This window comes from Panthera uncia, chromosome A2 (assembly GCF_023721935.1).
Source record: "Panthera uncia isolate 11264 chromosome A2, Puncia_PCG_1.0, whole genome shotgun sequence".
NCBI lineage: Eukaryota > Metazoa > Chordata > Mammalia > Carnivora > Felidae > Panthera > Panthera uncia.
Window position 1 is genome coordinate 50,632,022 of NC_064816.1, and position 24,886 is coordinate 50,656,907.

Here is a 24,886-nt window from a genome sequence, read left to right on the forward strand (position 1 = left end):
TCCCTGATAAGGAGCGACGTTGAACATCTTTTCATGTGCCTGTTGGCCATCCGGATGTCTTCTTTAGAGAAGTGTCTATTCATGTTTTCTGCCCATTTCTTCACTGGGTTATTTGTTTTTCGGGTGTGGAGTTTGATGAGCTCTTTATAGATTTTGGATACTAGCCCTTTGTCCGATGTGTCATTTGCAAATATCTTTTCCCATTCCGTTGGTTGCCTTTTAGTTTTGTTGGTTGTTTCCTTTGCTGTGCAGAAGCTTTTTATCTTCATAAGGTCCCAGTAATTCACTTTTGCTTTTAATTCCCTTGCCTTTGGGGATGTGCCGAGTAAGAGATTGCTACGGCTGAGGTCAGAGAGGTCTTTTCCTGCTTTCTCCTCTAAGGTTTTGATGGTTTCCTGTCTCACATTCAGGTCCTTTATCCATTTTGAGTTTATTTTTGTGAATGGTGTGAGAAAGTGGTCTAGTTTCAACCTTCTGCATGTTGCTGTCCAGTTCTCCCAGCACCATTTGTTAAAGAGACTGTCTTTTTTCCATTGGATGTTCTTTCCTGCTTTGTCAAAGATGAGTTGGCCATACGTTTGTGGGTCTAGTTCTGGGGTTTCTATTCTATTCCATTGGTCTATGTGTCTGTTTTTATGCCAATACCATGCTGACTTGATGATTATTATCTGTCTTTTAAAAGTATAGTCATCGAGTAGACGTGAAGTGGTATCTCATTGTGATTTTGATTTGCATTTCCCTGATGACCAGTGGTGTGGAGCATCTTTCCACAAGCTTCTGAACCACTCCTGTACCTTCTTCAGTGAACTGTCTATTCAGATCCTTTGCCCATTTTTAAATTGGGTTATTTGTCTTATTAAGTTGGAAGAATTCTCCAAATATTCTGGATACATCAGACATACAATCTATCAGATATATGATGTACAAATATTTTCTCCCATTCTGTAGCTTTTTCCTTTCTTAGTGGTACCTTTTGAAACATAAGAGTTTTAAATTTTGACGAAGTCTATCTTAGCAATTTTTCTCTGTATGGGTTGTACCTCTGGTGTATCTAAGAAATCTTCGGCTAACTCTAGGTCTCGAAGCTTTTCTCTTATGATTTCTTCTGATAGTTTTAAGAGGTTTAGCCGTTACATTTAGGACTAATGTCAGTTTGAGTTAGTTTTTGTGTGTGGTGTGAGGGAAAGGTCTAGATTCATTATTGTGCATGGAGAGGTCAGTTATTGCAGCACTGGAGCCATTTCATTTGTCCCCTGCCTTCTTCTCTCCCTTCCTCTACTTCAGCATGCCTGCAGATGAGCAACACTGCTCCTCAGTGGCAGCCGTGGCCCCCACTTTCTTGTCACTTCAGTTCATGAGACCAACAGACTCTCTTGGCTGTACAACCCCAGTCCCAGTTTTCCAGAAGAGAGAATGGGACTTGGCCCTTCCGGGTCAGAGGACATCCCCTAGTCCAAACACATGTCTAAGGATCAGATTTACCCTGCCAGGGGCCCACCCCTAGGTGGATGATGGTCCTCAGAGAAGGAAGCTGGTGAGCTGGGCAAATACCCCCACAAGGAGTCTATTCCAGGGTCATTTCTAGGGTCATTATCTTATATTTGGCATTCCGGATTCCCTATGAACTAGCTTGACATTTCCAGCTTGGGGCTCACACAGGTCATACCCTCAGAATTTGTTTTTGCTTGACCTGCATTCAAGTGCTCAAGAAAACAAATAAAACAATTGAATAGTTGGCATTTTAAAACTAAAAGATTTCGTGTACAAATCCAGCTTTTATGCTTCATTTTAAAAATAGGCAGATCTGGGTCTACAGCAGTTGGTGGCATCTGAGCAAAGAATATACCCTCCAGGGTGCCCCAGTCCCTGCCACTCCCTCTTGCTCCACACACAGTCCCCTGTTCTTATTTTTTTAAATTTTTTATTATTTATTATTTTTGAGAGAGAGAGAGACAGAGAGAGAGACAGAGACTGAGAGCAAACAGGGAAGGGGCAGAGAGAGAGGGAGACACAATCAGAAGTCGGCTCCAGGCTCTGAGCTCTCAGGACAGAGCCCGACGTGGGGCTCGAACTCACAGACCGTGAGATCATGAGCTGAGCTGAAGTCAGACGCTTAACCGACTGAGCCACCCAGGTGCCCCTAGTCCCCCATTCTTATTAACTTTCCCTCCCTGACTCTGTGAGACATTTGAATATGTGCCTGCACCCCCAGAAAACTCTTCAGGGGTGCTCTCATCTGCCTCTTGCTTCTTATCCAGAGACTAACTCTTAACCCAGCACTGCCCTCGATTCGAAGTCAGACATGTTCCTGCAGCACTGAGTTCATAACAGGATTTTGCTATTTGCAGTCTGCTTTCTGCACCATGTGTCAGTAGCATTGACACCCAAGTCTGGGTGTTTTATGGAAATTATGCCTTGGCCAGATTCAGTGAGAATCTGCTGCACTTGGGGTACTTCATGCATGGCACCTCTCTTGTGTAATTAGAGCAAATAAATTAATATTCAGACTTACTTGACTAAAATAAGCATCCAGCGCCAAGGATTCCCAGCGAGTAAAACAGTTGGGAATAGGGAGTGGTGGGTGAGGCACTTTAGAATCCATCAAGAAAGGAATCCCAAACTCTCACTTTTCACTAAAGAAAATAAAAGCTGTGTTAAGAATGTGGAAGAGTTTCCTTTGAAAACATTTTTTTCCAGTGGAATACCTCTATTTTGTTTTGAAAAATGAATGCAGTTCGTTCCTGCTTTTTTCCCTGTTACAAAACTAAGATGCTCTCATTGTTGATATCTGGGGAAATGCCAGGAATAATCAACATCACCTCCCACCCAGAGGAAACCATTGTTAACATAACGTAATAGAGACTCACCCTCATTCTAAACCTGATAATAGAATCATCCTGCACAAACAACATCTGTTATAAATTTAATTTCATTATAAGCATTTTTCCGTATAACTAATGGTGCTCCATAAATGTGATTATCAATGACCGCATGATATTCTACTCTGTAGCTATCCCATAATGTATTTCATTTCCAAATGTTAGATTTATTTCCTCATACTGGCTATCATAAATGATGTTGCAGTAAGCATCCTTGTGTGTGAATCTGTACTCATCTTTTGGATTAGCATGAGAGAAATTTCTAATAATAAAGTTTCCAGGGGCGCCTGGGTGACTCAGCCGGTTGAGCGTCCAGCTTCGGCTCAGGTCGTGATCTCACAGTTCATGAGTTTGAACCCGCATCAGGCTCTGTACTGGCAGCTCAGAGCCTGGAGCCTGCTTTGGAATCTGTGTCTCCCTCTGTCTCTGCTCCTCCCCAGCTCATGCTCTGTCTCTTTCTCTCTCTCTCTCCTTCAAAAATAAATAAAAACATTAAAAAAAAAGTTTCCAGCAAAAAGTAGAAAAGTTACATGAAAGGTATCAATATTCATCAATTAGCATAAATCTTACCTCAAATTTGTGTTGGTCTAGACATCCTCATGAAAAATATGCCCATGTCTTCTGTAGTTAGATCCTCCTTCCTGTGTCTCTTGCTGGCTCTCATCCATGTGGTTTTCCAGAGTCCATCCAACAAACTTCTTTTGAGATCTGTTATGTGCAGGCCTGATGCCAGCATGGGAGAATGGCAGTGAGTGAAAAGGTGTTGCCCCCGCCATGAAGGATGAGACGTACCCTTGATGGTGACCGGTGTCTCACTTTAGAAACAGAAATAGTGGACGCTTTCCATGTTCTAGACGTGCTCCCTGTTTAGTTAGGGAGAATCAGCTAAAGAAAGAATAGTAAGCTAGGTGATGTAAAGGGAAGTGTTAGAAGCGATGTGGGGACACCCAAGGGGGTGCTTTAAGGCAAATGGTGCCCCAGAGGGGGGAAACAGCACAAGCAAAGGCATAGAGATGTAAAGACTCACCATTCCGGCAATTCCCTCCCAATTCCTCGAACTCAGCTCTGTACTTTCATTCTTTCTTCTCTTCATCCTTAAATTCTTCTGCCTTCCTCCTGGAGAACTTCTACTCATCCTTCAAAGCCCAGCTCACAGAACACTCCTTCTCCAGTGTTCTTCTTGGCATCCATACTCCACCTTGAGAGTGGCTGTTTCTCCTTCCTCTGTCCTGTCAGCTGCTTTGATCTTACCTCAGTCATCATTTTTGTCCCAGTTACATTCTAGAATTTTTAATGTTTCAAAAAATTGTTTTTAATTTTTGATACTGTTCATTTATCTTTTGTCTTTATTCTCACGTTAATTGACGAACTCCTTGAAGTCAGGGGTAGTGTATCAGTTAAGATTTAGTTTGGCTGTGTGTGATAGAAAACCTATGCTACCCAGAAGTGGAGAGCCCTGACTTATTTGGCAGCTCTTATAGTCATCAGAGACCTCAGCTCCATCCAAATTGCTGCTTCAATGTTCTCGTTTTTTGACTCTTCCTCATGGTCCCAACAAGGCTACTTAAGCCCTGTTCATCCTATCAACATTCTGTCCAGCTGGAAGAATGAAGGGCCAAAGAAAAGAATACATCCTCCCTTTAGGGCTGCTTTTTGTAAGTTGCAAACTACACTTCTGTTTCCATTTCATCGGAACTTAGTCACATGACCATACCTAGATACAAAGGAGTCTGGAAAATGTAGTCTGTACTCCAAGCAGCTGTGTATTCAGCTAAAAAATAGAAGTCTGTTACTAAATAGAGGAGAAATAATTATGGAAGACCATTGGCAGGTTTTGCCACAGTGAAAAACAAGGTCAAAGATGATTCCTCTGAGTCAAACTGGGCCAGCTCTGGGATCATTGTGTTACCCAGAAATGGAAGAAAACACAACAGCTACTATTGTTGAGTATGTCCTATATGTCAGGCACTGTACTAGGTGCTTCCACCCTATTTTAGAGATGAGGAAGATGGAGACTTGGTGCAGTGAAATATCTGGCCCAGCTAATTAGAGCAGAAACAAGATTAGAGCAGAGATTAGCTGGTTTACAAAGTTTAGGTTCTTAACCACTGGCCAATTCTTCCATCCAAGTGAGCTCCACGCCTTCTGTGAATCAGCATTGCTGAAATGGCTAGAAAAGTGGGAAGGTGAGGCCACTGGGAGCCTCATTTAATGTCTAGCATCTCTCCAAACCCACCAATTCCTCTTGCCTTCCCTTCCTATTAGCAGAGATCCCTACCTATTGGTCTCTTTTTATCTAAAACCAATATCTGCAAGTTCTACTTAGGTAAATAGTTGCCACTGAGAAAGGAGTATTTCTAATTTCGAGTGAGGTCCAGGACACCTCTTCTTGCATACCTCCCATGATGGGGGGCTTACTATATCAAGGCAATTCATTGCATTGCTTTCAGCAGAGAGCTGTATTCTTTGGCAGTTCGAGGTGCTTATTCTTCAGTTAGTTCTCAACTAAGGACCATTTTGCCTCCCAATGGATATCTGGCAATGTCTAGAGATATTTTGGTCTGTCATGACTGGGAATGGATGAGAGGGTGCTACTGGAATCTAGTGAGTAGAGGCCAGGGATGCTGCTAAACATCCAACAAAGCACAGGACAGTCCTTCACAGCAAATAATTATCCAGCTCAAAATGTCAACAGGACAAAGGTTGAGAAATAGACTAAGGTTTGAATCTTGACATCGCCAGTCTCTTCCTAGCTGTGTGACCCTGAGTAGGTTGCCTTGCCTCTCTGAGCCTGAGCTGTTTCCTCGTGTCTACCTTGGTGATCATCACATGCCCTCCCTATGTGCTTGTGGCAGGCATTTAATAACTGATATCTGAAAAGCCCAGAGCTTGGCTCCTTACCATCGTAGCTGCTCTCGTCAACATTCCCAGGATGTGGAAGGAACGTTGAATACCTTTGTTTATTTGCTGGCACATGGGCCTGATTAGATTACACTGTTTGTAATCTTTCTGGAAAAAGTCCCACTGCAGCTAATGGTTTTGGAATGGAGCCATTCCCTTAATTCAAAATTAATGGCTTGCTTGTGCACACAAGCCTCTTAGAGAGAAGAGATTCATTTCTGCTGACCCCCCAGTCCTCGTCACCTGGGAATTGTCAGAGCTTTCCCACCCCACTGTCTCAACGACCCTCCCAACAGCCCAGGGAGGTAATGATGCTTTCCCTACTTTAACAGGGAAAGTAATTGGAGACGTGGCTGTTGACCCAAGCTCTGCACAGCCCATCAAGTGGTAGAGCCCAGGTGAGAACTTTCTCCTTCCATCACCCGCTTCTTTAGGGACATAGTGCTATAAGGAAGCTACAGGTGCCCACGTTTCTCCCCCAATTGCCCTGTCCACAGTGCCTCCTCCAGCTTCTATTCCCTGTCCCCCAGAGCACACCCTCTAGCCTGCACCATCTCTGTAGGCTTGGCCTTGATCCCAGAGACGGGCACCTCAGAACCTGATGGGGTCTGGGCAGCCTGAAGGGAGCATGGATGGCCTCCTGTGTAGCATTAGGTGCAATGAGGATCCACGTCCCCGGATACTTCCCGCTCGCAGCCTGATGTCCCTTTGGTGTTTATAGAGAGAAAACCATTCAACCATCAGTTTTTCAAAATGCAGATGTCCGAGGGAAGGGAAAGCACCTTACATTAGTTATCTCACTGAGTAGGGCATGTTCAGGGATTGGGTAAGAGGAATGGAGACCAGGAATGGCATACGAGCCTGTGACCCAGGCAGCCACACAGGCCCTGTGCTCAGGAGGGCCCCCGTCTCGGTTTCATGTTCTGCTGTTGCCATCTTGAAATTCTTAATAATTTTTTAATTTTTAATTTTGCCCTGGGCCCTGAAAATTACATAGCCAGCCCTGAGTGAGACAGGAGGTCAGTGTTGATGTGGCTGCTCCTTCTACCCTCTGGGTGCCCACCCTGTGGGACCCACTTTTTAGGGTTCCCTCAGGCTTCCTCCTCTTTCCCTGACACCCTCACCCCCACCCCGCATTCCTCAGGGGAGGCAGGTGCCAAGATAGGTCTGTAGTCAGCAGGTGGGTGCTCCATTTGCCTTTCCAGGAATCCTGCTCAATTCCATGGTTTCAGAGAACAAAGTGGATTTTCTTACTTCTGAAGCAGATCACTGAGCCGAAAGGAACTTTTCACCAGTAGATATCTGTTGAATGATTCGTAGCACCCTGCCCCTCACTCACTGGCTCATCCCTTTACCAAATATGCATTTATCTTTGGCTTCTATGTCTAAGCAAAATAACATGTCCAAGCTACAAAGGAGAACATGTGATAAAGAACTGTGCTTACAGAGATAGGAAGATAAATATATATAAATTTATATATATTTATATATATTACTTATATAAATATATATGTGATATTAATTTATATGTGTGTAAATTTATAAAATATATTTATGTGAGATTAATTTATATGTGTGTAAATTTATATATATATAAATTTATATATATTTTTATATATGTGATATAGAACTGTGATATATGTGTGTGATATAGAACTGTGATATATATATGTGATAAAGAACTGTGCTTACAGAGATAGGAAGATAAATATATATATAAATTTATATATATTTATATATATATTTATATAAATATATATGTGATATTAATTTATATGTGTGTAAATTTATATAAATATATTTATGTGATATTAATTTATGTGTGTAAATATATATATATAAATTTATATATTTATATATTATTTATATAAATATATATGTGATACTAATTTATATGTGTGTAAATTTATATATATATAAATTTATATATATTTTATATATGTGATATAGAACTGTGGTATATGTGTGTGATATAGAACTGTGATATATATATGTGATAAAGAACTGTGCTTATAGAGATAGGAAGATAAATATATATATTATTTATATAAATATATATGTGATATTAATTTATATGTGTGTAAATTTATATAAATATATTTATGTGATATTAATTTATGTGTGTAAATTTATATATATATAAATTTATATATTTATATATATTATTTATATAAATACATATGTGATATTAATTTTCCCCAACATTTTCTCACTCAAAATATTGATAGAAAAGTTGGAAGCAATGTACAGCGAACACCTATATATCTACCACCTAGGTTACAAATTAACATTTTGCTCTTTTTGCTTGATTATATGTCTGTTCATTTATCCGTTCTTCTAATCAGGTATCCATCCAACTTGTTTTTTTGATTCATTTCAAAGTAAGCTGCAGACCTCAGTAGATTTCACCCCTAAACACTTAATATGCAACACTAATTTCTTTCCGGGGTGCCTGGGTGGCTCCATCAGTTAAGTGGCGGACTTTTGATTTTGGCTTAGGTCATGGTCCCAGGGTTGTGGGATCGAGCCCCACATTAGCGTCCACGCTGAACATGGAGCCTTCTTGGGATTCTCTCTCCCTCTTCCTCTGTTCCTTCCCTGCTCGCTCTTGCTCTCTCTCTCTCTCTCTCAAAATTATTTTTTCCTTTTTTAGTCAAAAGGTAAAAAGTAATGATTTTTATATAAAAACAAATCATTTTCTGTCAAATACAATTATTGAATGACAAATAGTGTACACATAGTGAAAAGAAATTCTTGGTTCCCCTCTGTGTGCAATGAGGCAGAGAGAGAAATAAGAGAGAACTTTCCTCAAGGTAACAAGGAGAAAAGAGAAACATCTCTGTAACAGAGGGTGGTTGGAGCTACCTTGAGAATACCAAGCTGTGGGAATGTTTTAGGGAACAGCTTCCTGCTTCCTCCCAATCAAAACTGAAAATCTGAGATGAACTTCCTTAGCCTCTTTCCTCCTTGAGGTGGCTGTGGACTATTCCAGGGGGTGTGAACTTGGGCAGAACTGAAGGTGAAACTGCAAGGTCCTGGGTCTGGGATGTAGAAGTGGAGAAAGGTACAGGCTGATGCGGTGGATTTGGGGGTTATTATCCTCACAGAGCTGATGGCTGGGGTGGACGGGGTTGAGTGGGGAAGGCTCTCAGGCTGACAGCGGAGAGTGACAGGAGCAGAGAGCAGGACTGGGGCACAATAGAAGATGATGCTGTTCAGAAGAGGCACATTCAAAGAAGGTGGAGGGTTGCTCTGGCGGGCAGTTCAGAGCTGGAGGAGAATATAGAAAAGTACCCAAAGCAAGCCTCTCAACAGGGTACTTGGAAAAAGCCTGTAGCGATCACCTGTGCCATCTTTCACATTTGACCCGTGAGAAATTGCAGGCTGAGAGACCACTCTGAGTATTAGTGGCAGAGCTGGGGCAAAATTGGTGCTACCCAGATGGTGCTTTTCCAACAAAGTAACTCAAGGGTTCCTTCCACAAGGATCAAATGCCTTAAGGTCTTGCTTTTTATTTTTAAAAAATATCACACAAATTTAGCTTTCTTCTCAAGAATTTGTCTGGCTTTGTCTTAATGTTACAGTAGTCTGTTTTTGCTAAATTACTGAGAGATATTTACACTCTGTTAGGGTTTCTAAATTTTCTTCAGAATCATACTACTTTTTGATGAATATCAAAATCTCACAACCTCTTCCAGAAGTTTTAATTCCCTGCTTCCACCTCCCACCCCAATTAAGGATCATCAATAACAGTATACAATGTGTTTTCAGTGTAGCCTTACTAGCAAAGAAAGTGTTGTTACATATTACTTTGCACAGTTTATACAATGAAATTTTTTTCAAATATAAAAACAAAATAAGTAAAAAAAGATAAAATATGCTTTCTCAAACAACATAACTCCCTTCCCTTTTGAGAACCGTTAGTCTAAAGGGATGTGTAGATTTATTCCATGCTTTGGGCACCCTTGTAACCTCCCCCGTATCAGTTAGAGATGCTTTTGGCTGCAAGTAAAAACTCCCACAATAGTGACTTAAGCAAAGAAGACATTTCATTATTTCCCATTAATAACCAGTATGAAGGAAGAAGATTCCAGGGTTAGTTCAGCAGCTCAGTGATAATACGACTCTGGGTTGGCATCACAGTGGTTTTCTTGGTATTTCCCTGATGGCCCCAAGATGACTGCCATAAGCCCCAAGCATCACCTCCTATAGGGAGAAGGGGGCAAGAAGCAAAACTTTTCTTTGTTTTGATCATTTGTCAGAGAGAAAGAAATTTCTAGAACCCTGGCTTTGCCATGAGACTTCCCCATCTACTTTCTTGGCCACAGTTGTGTCTTGTGCCCAATCCTAGACCAGCCACTGGCAAAGAGGAACTAGAGTGCTGTATCCAGCTCAGACCAGTCATGATGCAGCCCACCTTCCCAGAACACATGCCACATGGGACCTACACAAACTTTGCATTGCTTTTGCCCAACTCCCTCACTAGAATGTAAACTCCATGGGGACAGAGATTTTTGTTTTGTTCACTGCTATATTCCCAACACCCAGAACAATGCCAGGAATTCACTAAATAGTCATTGAATGAGTGAAGAAATGAATGACTAAGGAAGGAAGGGGATTTGGACCGTAGGCTGTATCTGCTGCTCCCAACAGCATACAACCCCATTTAGATCAACTTGATGGTACCAAGTGACTCTACCGATCTCCAAGGCTCTGGCCTTAATCCTTGTGTCTTTCTTCCTAGGGAGGGAGCCCCAGCTGGAGGCTGCTCTTGTGCCAATGACCCTTCCCAATTCTTCCTGTGTCGTAGAAGACAAGATGTGCGAGGGGAATAAGACCACCATAGCCAACCCCCAACTGATGCCCCTGGTGGTGTTCCTGAGTGCCATCTCCTTGGTCACCGTGGGACTCAACCTGTTGGTCCTCTACGCTGTACGGAGTGAGCGGAAGCTACACACTGTGGGGAACCTGTACATTGTCAGCCTTTCTGTGGCAGACCTGATCGTGGGAGCTGTTGTCATGCCCATGAACATCCTCTACCTCCTCATGTCCAGGTGGTCCCTGGGCCACCCTCTCTGCCTCTTTTGGCTTTCCATGGACTATGTGGCCAGCACCGCATCAATTTTCAGTGTCTTCATCTTGTGCATCGATCGCTATCGCTCTGTCCAGCAGCCCCTCCGATATCTTAAGTATCGTACCAAGACCCGAGCATCAGCCACCATCTTGGGGGCCTGGTTTCTCTCCTTCCTGTGGGTTATTCCAATTCTGGGATGGCATCACTTTATGTCACCGGCCTCGGGACACCGGGAAGACAAGTGCGAAACAGACTTCTATGATGTCACCTGGTTCAAGATCATGACCGCCATCATCAACTTCTACCTGCCCACCTTGCTCATGCTCTGGTTCTATGCCAAGATCTACAAGGCTGTACGGCAGCACTGTCAGCACCGAGAGCTCATCAATGGATCCCTCCCTTCCTTCTCTGAAATTAAGCTGAAGCCAGAGAACCCCAAGGTGGGGGCCAAGAAACCAGGGAAGGAGTCTCCCTGGGAGGTTCTGAAAAGGAAATCAAAAGATGCCAGTGGTGAGCCTGTCATGAAGCCACCATCCCAAGACTCAGAGGAGATGAAATGCCCAGGTGTCTTCAGCCAAGAAGAGGACAGAGAAATGGACAAACTCCACTGCTTTCCACTTAACATTGTGCAGATGCAGACTGAGGCAGAGGGGAGTGGCAGGAGTTATGTAGCTATCAACCAGAGCCAGGGCCAGCTGGAGATAGATGAACAGAGCCTGAGAATGCGTGTGGCCAATGAGATATCAGAGGATCAAATCCTAGGTGATAGCCAATCCTTTTCCCGGACAGACTCAGACACGCCCCCAGAGTCAGCATCAGGGAAAAGCAAACCTAGAAGTGGGTCTAGCACAGGACTGGATTACATCAAGTACACTTGGAAGAGGCTCCGCTCACATTCCAGACAGTACGTGTCTGGGTTGCACATGAACCGAGAACGGAAGGCTGCCAAACAATTGGGTTTTATTATGGCGGCCTTCATCCTTTGCTGGATTCCTTACTTTATCTTCTTCATGGTCATTGCCTTCTGCAAAAGCTGTTGCAATGAGCATGTGCATATGTTCACCATCTGGCTTGGCTATATCAACTCCACGCTGAACCCCCTCATTTACCCCTTGTGCAATGAAAACTTCAAGAAGACATTCAAGAAAATTCTCCACATTCGCTCTTAAGGGAGGCTACAAGGGGATGCAACCAAAGTGACACTTAGGCTGTCCCTGAAGAAAATGGAGGATGAGGCCTGTGAGTTGCCAGGCACCTGGGCTTTCCAGAGTCAAAAGAATAGTCTTAAGGACTAGGTAGCTTGGAAGGTTCTTAGACCCATTGGCAGAATAGCACATGTTGGTGGTCAGCAGAGAGATTGTACTCTGAGTAGAAAGCAGGATATTTCCAAGAGAATCAGACCTGGATGAGTTCTCCTGCTCCTCAGGAAATGTGGGAGCCTCAGACTCTCACTGTCATTCAAGTTTTCAGACTTGAATTAATTGGAAACTGAAGGGACACGTAGGTAGAGTTTTACTGGAGAATTAGAACTCTCAAGCCTTCCTGGAATGGAGTTATATGACTGTGCAGAGACCTCACATATGCAGATAGATGCTGTCCCCTTCCAGGGATCACCTTGATAGGCATGACAGCTATTCCATTGTGACTGTCACTTCTCAGAACACCTCTCCTCTGAGCCTCTCCTACAGCTTTCTCCAGAACCAGTGTCTGAACCACCTTGGAAATTCTGCTTTATTATTTCTCACTCATGCACATCTTAGAGTTGATAGGAAATTTTTCAGCTTGTACATTTCCTTGTTTGCAACCCCAAATTCCTTTTGGCTATTAACAGAATAATGATAAAAGCTGCCTTCAAAAGAAAAAGAAAAGGCGTGTTTTTAATGGTTGCACAATGAAAGCATAAAAAAAGGGAATGGGGAGAAGAAAACTATATCTCTTGAGTGCTGGGCCAGGCTTACCCCCCTTAAGCTCCGTGACACTCCATAGCAGGTGGATGGTGTTACTAGAAGAGCAAATTGTGATGTAGCAAGGTGACATAAAGTGCCCAACATCACACAGCTAGTAATGTGAGAGAGTTAGAATGAGAACCCTGTGGGGTTCTGGCTCATTGTAACACGTTTTCTCCAAAAGGCAAAAATTTGTCCTGTTAAGTATGTGCATGTGTGCGCACACACACACACACACACACACACACACACGCACGCACAACTATTCCTAAGAGTGGTGACAATTCTCAAAAGGATATGCTGAGAGAAGGAAAAGCTGGCATAGAATATTCCTGAGGCGGCAGAAGGTGATACTTTGAAGGGACAGTGTGCATTTTTATTTGTGAGTTCTGCTGTATTCATTGAAGAAAAGTCATCATGTACTTTTATACTCACACCTCTTTAGTAAAAACTAGCAAAGGCATGGGACGTACAGTTTTCCTTGGTGTTTACATTGCAATCTGGTTGTGATTTATATTTTAAAACTTAATGCTAAACTGTAATGTATGTAGCCAAATGGAGTGCATGTACAAGCTGGTATTTTGTGTCCTGTGTTCCTGTTCGCATGATGTTAAAAATGACAGATTTTTACCTGCCTAAAATAGGATATTTGAAACTACCTTGTTATGAGTTTGATTTATTTAATTCTCCCTTTCTGAGTCTCTTGGACTGAGAAGATGTATTGAAACATGCTGTCAAATATTATAAGATATGATACAGGATTGCTCTTTGGTTTCTGGTCGCATGTGTAAATGTCTTTAGGAAAGAACTTTTTATAACAAGCCTCACTGTCTGCTTGGCATCCCCCAAAGCTCTTCTTGGTCAAAATTGGGGGAGCTAATGAGACTTTTATCCTGGTTTTGAAAGCTGTAGCTGGTCTGTTTCTAGGTCAAAAAGCCTTTCCCAGAAGACCTGTGAGAGACTTGCTCCCCAAGATCCCTCAGCTTGCTCCCCAAGATCCCTCATAATGAAGGAGTTTTAAAAAGATCACCTCCCACAGACAAATGGCTAAGTGCCCATTATTCGTGTTGATGAATGGTTGAGGCAACTAGTGAAGAAAAGTGGTTATAAGCTCTGACTTTGGGTCAAAGAGACCTGCATCTGAGTCTGATAAGAAGAAATGGTCAATATAAATTGTCAGAACACAAAAAGCCAGGCCCGTGCATTATTGAATACAGTGTTTATGGTGCATGCAGAGCATCTGGTACATGGTGAGGACTCATATGTAGTTTTAAAACATACTGTGCATATCATATGCCAGGCCCCATGCTTTACCACTGTTATCTAATTCAGCCTTTACACGGATCTCATGAGGGAGACTTCTGTATTTTTACAGCTAGGCAAACTGAGGCACAGAAAGAAACTGAGGAATGGGCAGACAGAAAAGGAGAAGTAGGAAGTGGGGGGCAGAAAGAGCATAAACCAAATGGCATAATATTCATGCACTCAAGAAAAATCTACATTCAAAAACATATTCTTCATTAATGTATTCATAAGTTAAATATATTCAAAGGGAAAATAAACCATCCTTAGCTTTTGATAAGTAGAAATTCCTTCAAATGATTCTCTTAAGATCATGTGAAAACTGGTCAACTACTGCATCACATAAATCTTTAAAAGCTTGTGAAACTATGCCACCTAATAGAAATTGCTATAAATCGTAGAAGCTGGTCATGTTAATAAAAGTGTTCATTCAGAAAAGCCATTAGTCTGCAGATTGGCCATTTGATGATTTGGTCATTTGGTTACTTGGCTTGCAGAAAATTGCTGGTCTCTCTTTTTAAGATGGGCCTTCCAGAGGAGATTTAAGTCAATACAGGGTGAAAAGGCTGCTGGCTGAGATGCATTCTAAGTTCCTTAAATAAATAATGCTTTTAAGATCTAATTTGCCAATATGTCATTCCACAGTGTTTTGGGCTTTCAACGCCTAGGCTGTGCAGCGTATGGTTCCCATTGAGCTGCAAGACAAATGATGAAGGTGGATTGACCTGAATCTCTGTGGTCTTGAATAAATGTCATGGGCCTCATTGCCTTGCTGTGTCCAAGAACATTCTCTGCCTTTTTCTGTGTCCTTGTCTGGCCTCTTTCATGATGCTCCATCATCTTGGTGCCCCAAGGCATGAGCATCAGTTCCAAAGTCCAAAGCTTAAAGAATCATCCTGTGTCCACCTTTGCTGCAATCAACTCTGAAGGGGATTGGGGGTCAGGTGGGACATGTGGTACAAACATGGCTGAAGGACCAACAGTTCCTAGAGAAGTGGAATCATTGTGAGCTGGGTTGAAACTCCAAAAGGTGTTAACTATAAGAATCTTGAAGTCTAGCAGAGGAAACAAGCTTTTAAAGAACTAACTCAACCCAGGCTCATATAGAGTGAAGCCTAGAGGTGGATGGGTGTCATCCTACTGTTTTTTTTTTTAATCAAGTTTGTTACATTCAAAATATACAGTAAAATTTACCCATTTATAATGTAGAGGTCAATGAATCTTGACAGATGTACACACCCATGTCATCCCCATTTCAGTCAAGATATAGAACATTTCCATCATCCCAGCAAGTTCCTCATGCTCCCTCTATGCTCCAGGCAACCAGTGATCTGACTCCTAGACACTATAGATTAGTTTGGCTGATTCTGTAACTTTGCATAAATGGAATTATATGGTATGTATTCTTTTTTTTCATTTTGTCTAAGATTCACCCACCTTTCAATCAGCTTTATTATTATTAATGTTATTAAAGTATAGTTGACAGTGTTATATTAGTTTGCAGTGTACCTGTAGTGATTTGACAATTTTATACATTACTCACTGCTCACCACAGTAAGTGTAGTCATCATACAACGTGATTATAATACTACTGACCGTATTCTCTATGCTGTACTTTTCATCTCCACGATTTACTTATTTTACAACAGGAATTTTGTGCCTCTTAATCCCTTTCACCTATTTTGCCCACCACCCCACCCCCCTCCCTTCTGGCAACCACCAGTTTGTCTCTGTATTTATAAGTCTGTTTCTTTTTTTTAATTAATTTATTTAAATTCAAGTTAGTTAACATACAGTGTAGTATTGGTTTTGGCTGTAGAACCCAGTGATTCATCACTTACATATGACACCCAGTGCTCATCCCAACAAGTGCCTCCTTAATGCCCATCACCCATTTAGCTCATCCCCCCCCACCGCCCCTCCAGCAATCCTCAGTTTGTTCTCTGTATTTAAGAGTCTCTTATGGTTTGCCTCTCTATTTTTATCTTATTTTACTTTTCCTTCCCTTCCCCTAAGTTCATCTATATTTCTTAAATTCCACATATGAGTGAAAACATATGATATTTGTCTTTCTCTGCCTGACTTATTTTGCTTAGCATAATATCACTTAGTTCCAACCACATTGTTGTAAATGGCAAGATTTCATTCTTTTTTTTAATGTTTTTATTTATTTGAGAGAGAGAGAGAGAGAGAGAGAGAGACTGAGTGTGAGTGGGGGTGGGGCAGAGAGAGAGAGGGAAACACAGAATCCAAGACAGGCTCCAGGCTCTGAGCTGTCAGCACAGAGCCCGACATGGGGCTTGAACTCAGAAACCATGAGATCATGACCTGAGCCAAAGCCAGAGGCTTAACCAACTGAGCCACCCAGGTGCTCCTCTACATATATGGATCTTTATCCATTCATCAGTTGATGGACATTTGGGCTCTTTCCATAATTTGGCTATTGTTGATAGCACTGCTATAAACATTGGGGTGCATGTGTCCCTTTGAATCAGCATTTAAAAAAAAATTTTTTTTAACGTTTATTTATTTTTGAGACAGAGAGAGACAGAGCATGAACAGGGGAGGGGCAGAGAGAGAGGGAGACACAGAATCTGAAACAGGCTCCAGGCTCTGAGCTGTCAGCACAGAGCCCAACGCGGGGCTTGAACTCACGGACTGTGAGATCATGACCTGAGCTGAAGTTAGACACTCAACCGACCAAGCCACCCAGGCGCCCCTGAATTAGCATTTTTGTATCCTTTGGATAAATACCTAGTAGTGCAATTGCTGGGTCATGGGGTAGTTCTATTTTTAATTTTTTGAGGAATCTCCATATTGTTTTACAGAGTGGCTACACCAGTTTGGATTCCACCAGCAGTGCAAAAGGGTTCCCCTTTCTCCACATCCTCACCAACATCTGTTATTTTCTGAGTTGTTCATTTTAGCCATTCTGACAGGTGTGAGGTGGTATCTCACTGTGGCCCTGATTTGTATTTCTCTGATGATGAGTGATATTGAACATCTTTTCATGTGTCTATTAGCCAACTGGATGTCTTCTTTGGAAAAGAGTCTATTCATGTATTCTGCCCATTTCTTAACTGGGTCATTTGTTTTTTGGGTGTTGAATTTGATAAGTTCTTTATACATTTTGGGTACTAACCCTTTATCAGATATGTTGTTTGCAAATATCTTCTCCCATTCTGTCAGTTGTCTTTTAGGGTTGTTGATTGTTTCCTTCACTGTGCAGAATATTTTTGTCTTGATGAGGTCCCAGTAGTTCATTTTTTTTATTTCTCCTGCCTCCGAAGATGTCTAGTAAGAAGTTACTGTGGCCAAAGTAAAAAAGTTTGCTGCTGTTTTCTCCTGTAGCATTTTGATGGTTTCCCGTCCAACATTTAGGTCTGTCAGCCCCTTTGCATTTATTTTTCTGTATGGTATAAGAAAGTGGTCCAGTTTCATTCTTCTGCAGGTCACCGTCCAGTTTTTCCCAGCACCATTTGCTAAAAAGGCTTTTTTCCATTGGATACTCTTTCCTGCTTTGTCAATGATTAGTTGGCCACACATTTGTGGGTCCATTTCTGGGTTCTCTATTCTGTTCCATGGATCTATGTGTCTGTTTTGTTTGTTCATTTGGTTTGTTTTTTAGATTCCACATATAAGTGAAATAATATAGTATTTGACTTTCTCTGACTTACTTAGCTTCATAGGTCTTTCATAGGCCCTTCCTTGTTGTTGCAAATAGCAAGATTTCATTCCTTGTTTATGGCTGAGTAATATTCTAAAGTGTGTGTGTGTGTGTGTGTGTGTGTGTGTGTGTGTGTTTGTAATAACTTCTTTATCTTTTCATCTATTGATTGACACTTGGGCTGCTTCTGTATCTTGGCTATTGTAAATAATGCTGCAGCAAACAGAGGGGTGCGTATATCTTTTAAAGTTAGTTTTTTTGTTTTCTTTGGGTAAATACCCAATAGTGGAATTACTGGATCATATGGTATTTCTATTTTTAATTTTTTGAGGGACCTCCACTCTGTTTTCCACAGTGGTTTCACCAATTTATATTCCCAACAGTGCACAAAAGTTCCCTTTCCTCCATGCCTTTGCCAACACTTGTTATTTCTTGTCTTTTTTCATACTAGCCATTCTGACAGCTGTGAGGGGATATTACTGTAAGATATTACTATAGTTTTTATTTGCATTTCCCTGATAATTAGTGGACATTGAGCCTCTTTTCATGCGTCTGTTAGCCTTCTTTAAGTCTTTGGAGAAATGTCTACTCAAGTCCTCTGCCCAATTTTTAACGGGATTAGTGTGTGTGTGTGTGTGTGTGTGTATTGAGTTGTATAAATTCTTTATATGTTTTGGATATTAATTCCTTATCAGATATACCATTTGCAAATACCTTCTCCCATTCACTAGGTTGTTTTTGTTTTGTTGGTGATTTATGATGTGCAAAAGCTTTTTATTTTGCTGTAGTCCCACTAGTTTATTTTTGCTTTTGTTTCCCTTGCCTGATGAGACATATCCATAAATACGTTGCTAAGGCCAATGTCCAAGGGATTACTGCCTATGCTTTCTTGTAGGGGTTTTATGGTTTCAGGTCACTTAGGTTTTTAATCCATTTTGGGTTTATTGTTGTGTGTGGTGTATGAAAGTGCTCCAGGTTCATTCTTTTTCATGTGGCTGTCCCGTTTCCCCAGCACCATTTATTGAAGAGACTGTCTTATCTTCACTGTATATTCTTGCCTTCTTTGTAGTAAATTAATTGACCATATAAATGTGGGTTTATTTCTGGGCTCTCTGACCTGTTCCACTGATCGATGTATCTATTTTTCTGCCAGTCTCATACTGTTATTACTACATCTTTGTAGTATATCTTGAAATCTGAGATTATACCTCCAGCTTTACTCTTCTTTCTCAAGATTGCTTTGGCTATTTGGGGTCTTTTTTGGTTCCATACAAATTTTAGGAGTATTTGTTCTAGTTCTATGAAAAATTCTATTGGTATTTTGATAAGAATTGCAATGAATCTGTAGATTGCTCTGGGAAGTATGGACATTTTAACAATATTCTTCCAATCCGTGACCATGGAACATCTTTCCATTTGTGTCATCTTCAATTTCTTTCATCAATGTTTTATAGTTTTCAGAATATATGTCTTTCATCTCCTTGGTTAAATTTATTCCCAAGTATTCTTTTTGGTGCATCAACTGGGTCTTGAAGACAGAAAGGGTTACACAAACAGAGGAAGTATGAGGCTATTGCAGGGGTGGAGATATAAAAGAGCAGAGAGTGCTTAAAACACCAGAATTAATTTGATGTGACCCAAGCATGCAGTCTGAGGAGGCAGTGGCAGGAGCGGAGACTGCTATAGGGAAAGAATTTGCAATGTTGAATTTGACCTGAGCCTTGCACTCCTGAAGCTATGGCTTTTCAACACCCTCCTTCCACTTTTTTTTTTTGTGCTCCAGAAAGAATTTATGGCAAAGAAATATCCATTCCCTTATGACTTAGGTAAGACTCATGGATACTTGTTTACCTGCGACAAGGCAAGACAATCCTTCTGAACTAATCCTTGCCTTAAAATGTTTAGCTGAGCTACTTGTATCCACTGATCAATCAAAACAAAATGCTTTATTAACCAACTTTAGTTAAGCTTCTCCCATACCCTTCAGGTTCCTTATTTTTGACTTACCCTCAGCCTGAGCCAGCATATGACCCCTCCAGAGAATAGGCTGACGTCAAGGTAAAATATTTTCTGATCTACTACTATCCAATCAAGCCACCCTTTCCTCCCACTTTCCCACACCCAGTTCTTTCTAGCCTTCTTCATTCTTCCTTTTGAAGGAAAAATCCTTTTTGCCTAGCCCTTAAGACACTTGCAGATCTTTAGGTCAGAGTGGCTCCCTATTGCAATAGTCCCTTCCCTCCCTTTCCCCCTCCCCCTTGCAATAATCCTTTCGAATAAAGTATCTCCTTACTAAATCTGGATTTGTTTTCTTATTTGGCAGAGTCAAACACACTTGCGTTAGAATCCTATCCCCAAAGCTCTTTAACCTTCAGCAAGACACTTAACTTTTCCTAGTCTCTGTTCATGTGTAAGATGGGGGAGAATATGATACGTTTCAGGGCCTTTGTGGCGATTAGAAGATATGACAGCCTGGAAACATAGTAGTTAATAGTAGTCATTACTCTTACTATTGAGTCTTTTGAGCCACATCAGAGTCACTTTCATTCCTTATGAACGAATGCCCTTATATGTCACATTAAGTTTGTACTCATTGTGTCTTCAGTACCTGACCAATGCTTGGCACACAGTATATGCTCAATAAATAATTTGGCATGACTGCCTTTATCCCACTGACAGCGGGGAACTATGAGAATAATGCCTAGTTTAGAAAGAGCAGGTTAATCACTGGTGACCTTCACGGGCTTTTACCTATTAAAATTCTCATCTGTCTTCACACATGCCTCCTCACTGACACCTGGGATACGTTTAATGCCGCCTCTCTTGGAAAATGGAAATGACCGTAATTCCTGTCATCCTCTGAAATCGAGAGAAAGCGGAGGAGTTTTTTTCAAAGCATGACAGGCATAGACGCATTCCCATAGCCAATAAAGTGGCTTATCACCCGAAGCTCAGCCCTTACCAGAGGGCCTCGCCCACCTGCTGATGCTCCGCCTTCCCGGCAACTCAAGATCCTCCCACTCAGGCCGGTGCTAGGGGCTCATTTACCAAGTTGGCTCGCGCCTCCGTGTGCGCATGCGCACCACTGACCGCAGGCGGACGGGGCGGGGACAATTGCGTCATCGGGGCGCGCGCTGCGGCCGACGCTGTGGTTGCCGGAAGTTGAGTGGCGGTAAGTGAGCCGCGCTGCGGAGGGAGTAGTGGGGTCCTGCGGGCTGGGTTTTGGAGGCCTGGCGGGAAGGGGTGAGCTCGGCTGTGAGGACGAGGGTCGTGGCAGAATTCAGGTTCCTCCCTCCTCCAGGGAGTCACTGACTCCAGCTCTCGCCCTCCTCCTGCCGCGTCCCGTCGGACTGGTTTCAGCCCGGGGTCTTCTGACTAGAAACCTCCTGATGTTCTAAGTCAGTGTCTCCTGGCGTCTGGCAGGAATGGTTCTCAACCTTCGATGTTGGGACACCAGAGATAGGACGCCAGTTCTCATCCTGGCTTTGCCCGGGATTTGCTGTGTGACTCTGGCATGTCACCTCTTTGTGAGCCTCTCTTCCCTCATCTGTAAAATGGGAGTGATAATAACGTCATTTGTGAAGCCAGGGTGTTAAATGAAGTCACTTCTTTCTCAGGGCTTTCTAAGCTAAGGTTTTCGACTCTTCAGTTTGGTCCAGGGATTACAAACTTTAGTGCTTATTCCATCAGGTAAAGTATAAATGTAGGTGTAAGGAATTTCCATGTCAGAAAAAGTCAAACTTATATTTTTACTGAGTTGAGTTTTATAAGCAAGCACAGTACTAACATTTATGAAATTGGAGAAGTGAAAACAAAACTTTTGTGTTGCACGCGTGTAATCTCTTGATTTTTAAACACTGACGACTACAATTTTTTTCAAAGCTAATTAAAAAAAAATTTTTTTTTTAATTCTGTGAATGAAACCAGGTGTATCTGTGATTGCCAGTTCCAGACCTTCAGACCTCTGGGTCCCAGTCTGCCTTTCCCATTGCATACTTGCATTTCTTCTGTGACACCCCTGCCCACTGGTTAAATTTCTTTGGTGGCAGAAAACTATTTCTGGTTATTCTTGTTTGGATTTCCCCTAACTCTGATTTAAGTCTATACCATAATCTCGGCTCATTGTCCCTCCTTCAGACTCTTCGGATCTCCCTTCCAATTTATTGCCCACACATCCTTGAAGGCTGCTGGTTTGTTTTCCTCTTCACACCATTTCTTCTCCAGGATGAGCACATTTAATATATTTACCTGTAATAAACTCCATAACAACCAAAAATTTTGTGATGTGCCAGGCATTACCATAAGTACTGGTGATGGGGGGGGGGGTAAAATTAGACCGATTTCAGGGAGCCTACTTTTTGATCCTGGTGGTGGCAGTTGTGGTGATTGCCAATAATACAGAGCTTTTAGTGGGTGGTAGGTGTTTCAGATCCTGTTAGTATCCTGTTCAGATACTATCAAAAAAAGAGAAAGAAATGGTAATGGGATGGAGAGTACCTGTGGGTAAGCAGAGGGAGCTGTTTTAAAAGCTGGCTGGTTGGGGTGACTTCTCTGAGGAGGTGACTTTGGAACTAACACTTGAATGAAGAAAAAGCCAGCCTTGTGAAAGCTCATCTTGCCTAATTATACTTCCATCCCCCAGTTCTGTGCTGTAGTCTTGTTAAACTGTTTACAGGTTGTATCTCACTTGTAGCCTTTGGCTCCTGCTGCTCCTGCTTCCTAAAAGATCTCCCCTTCCCCCTCCCATTTTTCTTGGCCAACTCCTCCCTGCCCCTCATGTGACAAGATTGTGAAATTCTTAAAGGAGTTGTGTACCGGGCTCTTGTTCAAGATGCCCATCCCTGTCCTTGAGGAATTCATTATTTTTTAAGTCAAGGACACAGACAACAGCACTGTGGAATGCAGCTATTGTAGAGATTTGCCAGAGGAGGACTTAGGGTGATCACAAGTCAGGCTGAGGCATCAGAGAAGTTTTCTGTGAGGAGGCATCGCTTTACTCAAGGCCTGAAGGATGAGCAAGATTAGTCAGGTGAGAGGCATGGGAGGTGGGATGACATTGCAGACATTGGGAGTGGGGAGGGCTGTAGGTAACTTGCATCGTTCACCTCGGCTAAGAAGTGACTGTGGAAACGTAAGCAGGAGGCAGATCACAAAGGACCTTGCAGGCAATATAAGGTTGTATAATCTAATATATGATATATAATTAGGAGCACAGAATTTGGACTGTAAGTTACATGCTGGCTTTGCCATTGAACTAGTTTTGCTACCTGGGGCTGGTCACTCCCTTTCTAAACTTCAGTTTCCTTATCTGTAAGCCATCCTCCCAGGGTTGCTGTGAGGATTGAATGGTATATGTTACCCACTTGCTAGATGGTAAATGATCAATAGTAGCAGTTAATATTACCGTGCGAAGAAGTTTGCACTTTATTTTGAAAGTGTGGTGTCAGAGAGTTGCAGTGAAAGTTGAAGAAGGGGTGTGATGTGCTCTCATCTACTTTAAGTTTTTTAAATATTTATTTATTTTTGAGAGACAGAGAGACAGAGAGCCAGCAGGGGAGGGGCCGAGAGAGGGGGGAGACACAGAATCCGAAGCGGACTCCAGGCTCTGAGCTGTCAGCACAGAGCCCGACGCAGGGCTCGGACCCATGAACTGTGAGATCATGACCTGAGCCGAAGTCGGACTCAACCGACTGAGACACCCAGGCGCCCCTGCTCTCATCTGTTTTAAATTACTCAGGCTCTCCCATGGTGACTACACTGGACAGGGCAGATCCAGCAGGAAGACCAGTCAGGGCACTGTTCTGTGGTCCACGTAGCGGAGGAGGAAGGCCTGAACCAAGGCAGTGGCTAAGCCAAGGGAGAAAGATGGGTCGGTTTAAGGGGTAAAGGAGGTGCTGGACTGGTAGCTGGATAACACCACATGGGGAGAGGAAGAAGGTGAATTGGGATGCGGGGTGCTGAGGGATGGATCCTGTGTGTGGACATAAGTAATAACAAAATTCTTTTGATTAGTGGCCCTTGGTTATCCCTCACTTCCTTGGAGGTTTTATTTGGAAATCCAAATGGCCTCTTTTATCCACTTTTACCTTTGGGAAATGAAGTTCAGGACTGCCTTCCTCCTCCTTTTTCTGTTTCCTGATCCTTCTACCTATCTCCAGTATAAGTAAGGCCTGGTTGTGTATTCAAGGAAGAATAATTAGATGCTGCTTTGTTACCCAGTAGGGAGTATGCATCTCTGTGGTCTTGGCAGACTGGGTAACAGCTCAGTCTCATTCCAGCCTCTGCAACCCCCCCCCCCCCCCCCACCATGATAACCTTTGGGCTTTTCTCACCTTCTTTGTGATTACTTTCCTTTGAACTTGTTCCTGTTTGACAGTCTCTCCTTGAGTGTGTAGTATAGAAAGGAAGGCCTCTTTTCTCTAGGAGTCTGACCAGAGGGAGCAGGACTGTACTTTTTTTGTGGAGACCTGAGGCCCCCTGTCTTTGCTGTAGACACACCTGCCCTTGACACTGTCACACTGTGGGCTCCCAGCACTGCTTGACACTCCCCCTTGTGTTTGGACAGCTCTCTTGCCCATCTTCTCCTTGTCTTTCAGATTTCCATTCCTCTCCTAGCCTCCTAACCTGGACTTTGACTTCACTAAGTTGCAGCCATCAATGAAGGCTCCTCAGCTTCTGTCACTTACTGACTTGTCTCCAGCTGACTGTATCACTTCACCTCTGTGAGAGAAATGTGTTTAAGGCTGATTCTTTTACTTGTGCTGAGGTTCCATTGTTCTGTTTCTTTCCTGTTTAACCATCTCTTCTTATTTAAATATCTGGAAGGGGCGCCTGGGTGGCTCAGTCGGTTAAGCATCCGACTTCAGCTCAGGTCACGATCTCACGGTCCGTGAGTTCGAGCCCCGCATCGGGCTCTGGGCTAATGGCTCAGAGCCTGGAGCCTGCTTCGGATTCTGTGTCTCCCTCTCTCTCTGCCCCTCCCCCGTTCATGCTCTGTCTCTCTCTGTCTCAAAAATAAATAAACGTTAAAAAAAAAATTAAAAAAAATATCTGGAAAAGACGAAACACCTTCACATCACATCACATCACATCACATCACATCACATCACATCACATC

At 42.5% G+C, this 24,886-nt stretch overlaps 2 protein-coding genes across 3 annotated transcripts in view; both read left to right on the top strand.

Annotated features, from left to right (window-relative positions):
* Window positions 1-15,243, top strand: part of HRH1 (histamine receptor H1) — an 82,062-nt gene extending 66,819 nt beyond the window's left edge. Inside the window, exon 2 of the mRNA XM_049641009.1 lies at window positions 10,525-15,243. Within this exon, the coding sequence (XP_049496966.1) occupies window positions 10,560-12,023 (1,464 nt within the window). The 5' untranslated portion in view covers window positions 10,525-10,559 and the 3' untranslated portion in view covers window positions 12,024-15,243. The remainder of the gene's footprint in view (window positions 1-10,524) is intronic.
* A 5,600-nt stretch (window positions 15,244-20,843) lies between these two features.
* The window catches only part of ATG7 (autophagy related 7), a 247,699-nt gene continuing 243,656 nt past the window's right edge, over window positions 20,844-24,886 (top strand). The window contains exon 1 of one of the 2 annotated variants that reach the window (XM_049642730.1): window positions 20,844-20,941. The gene's annotated coding sequence lies outside the window, so the exon portion shown is untranslated. The remainder of the gene's footprint in view (window positions 20,942-24,886) is intronic. The other variant, XM_049642731.1, reaches the window with a different exon arrangement.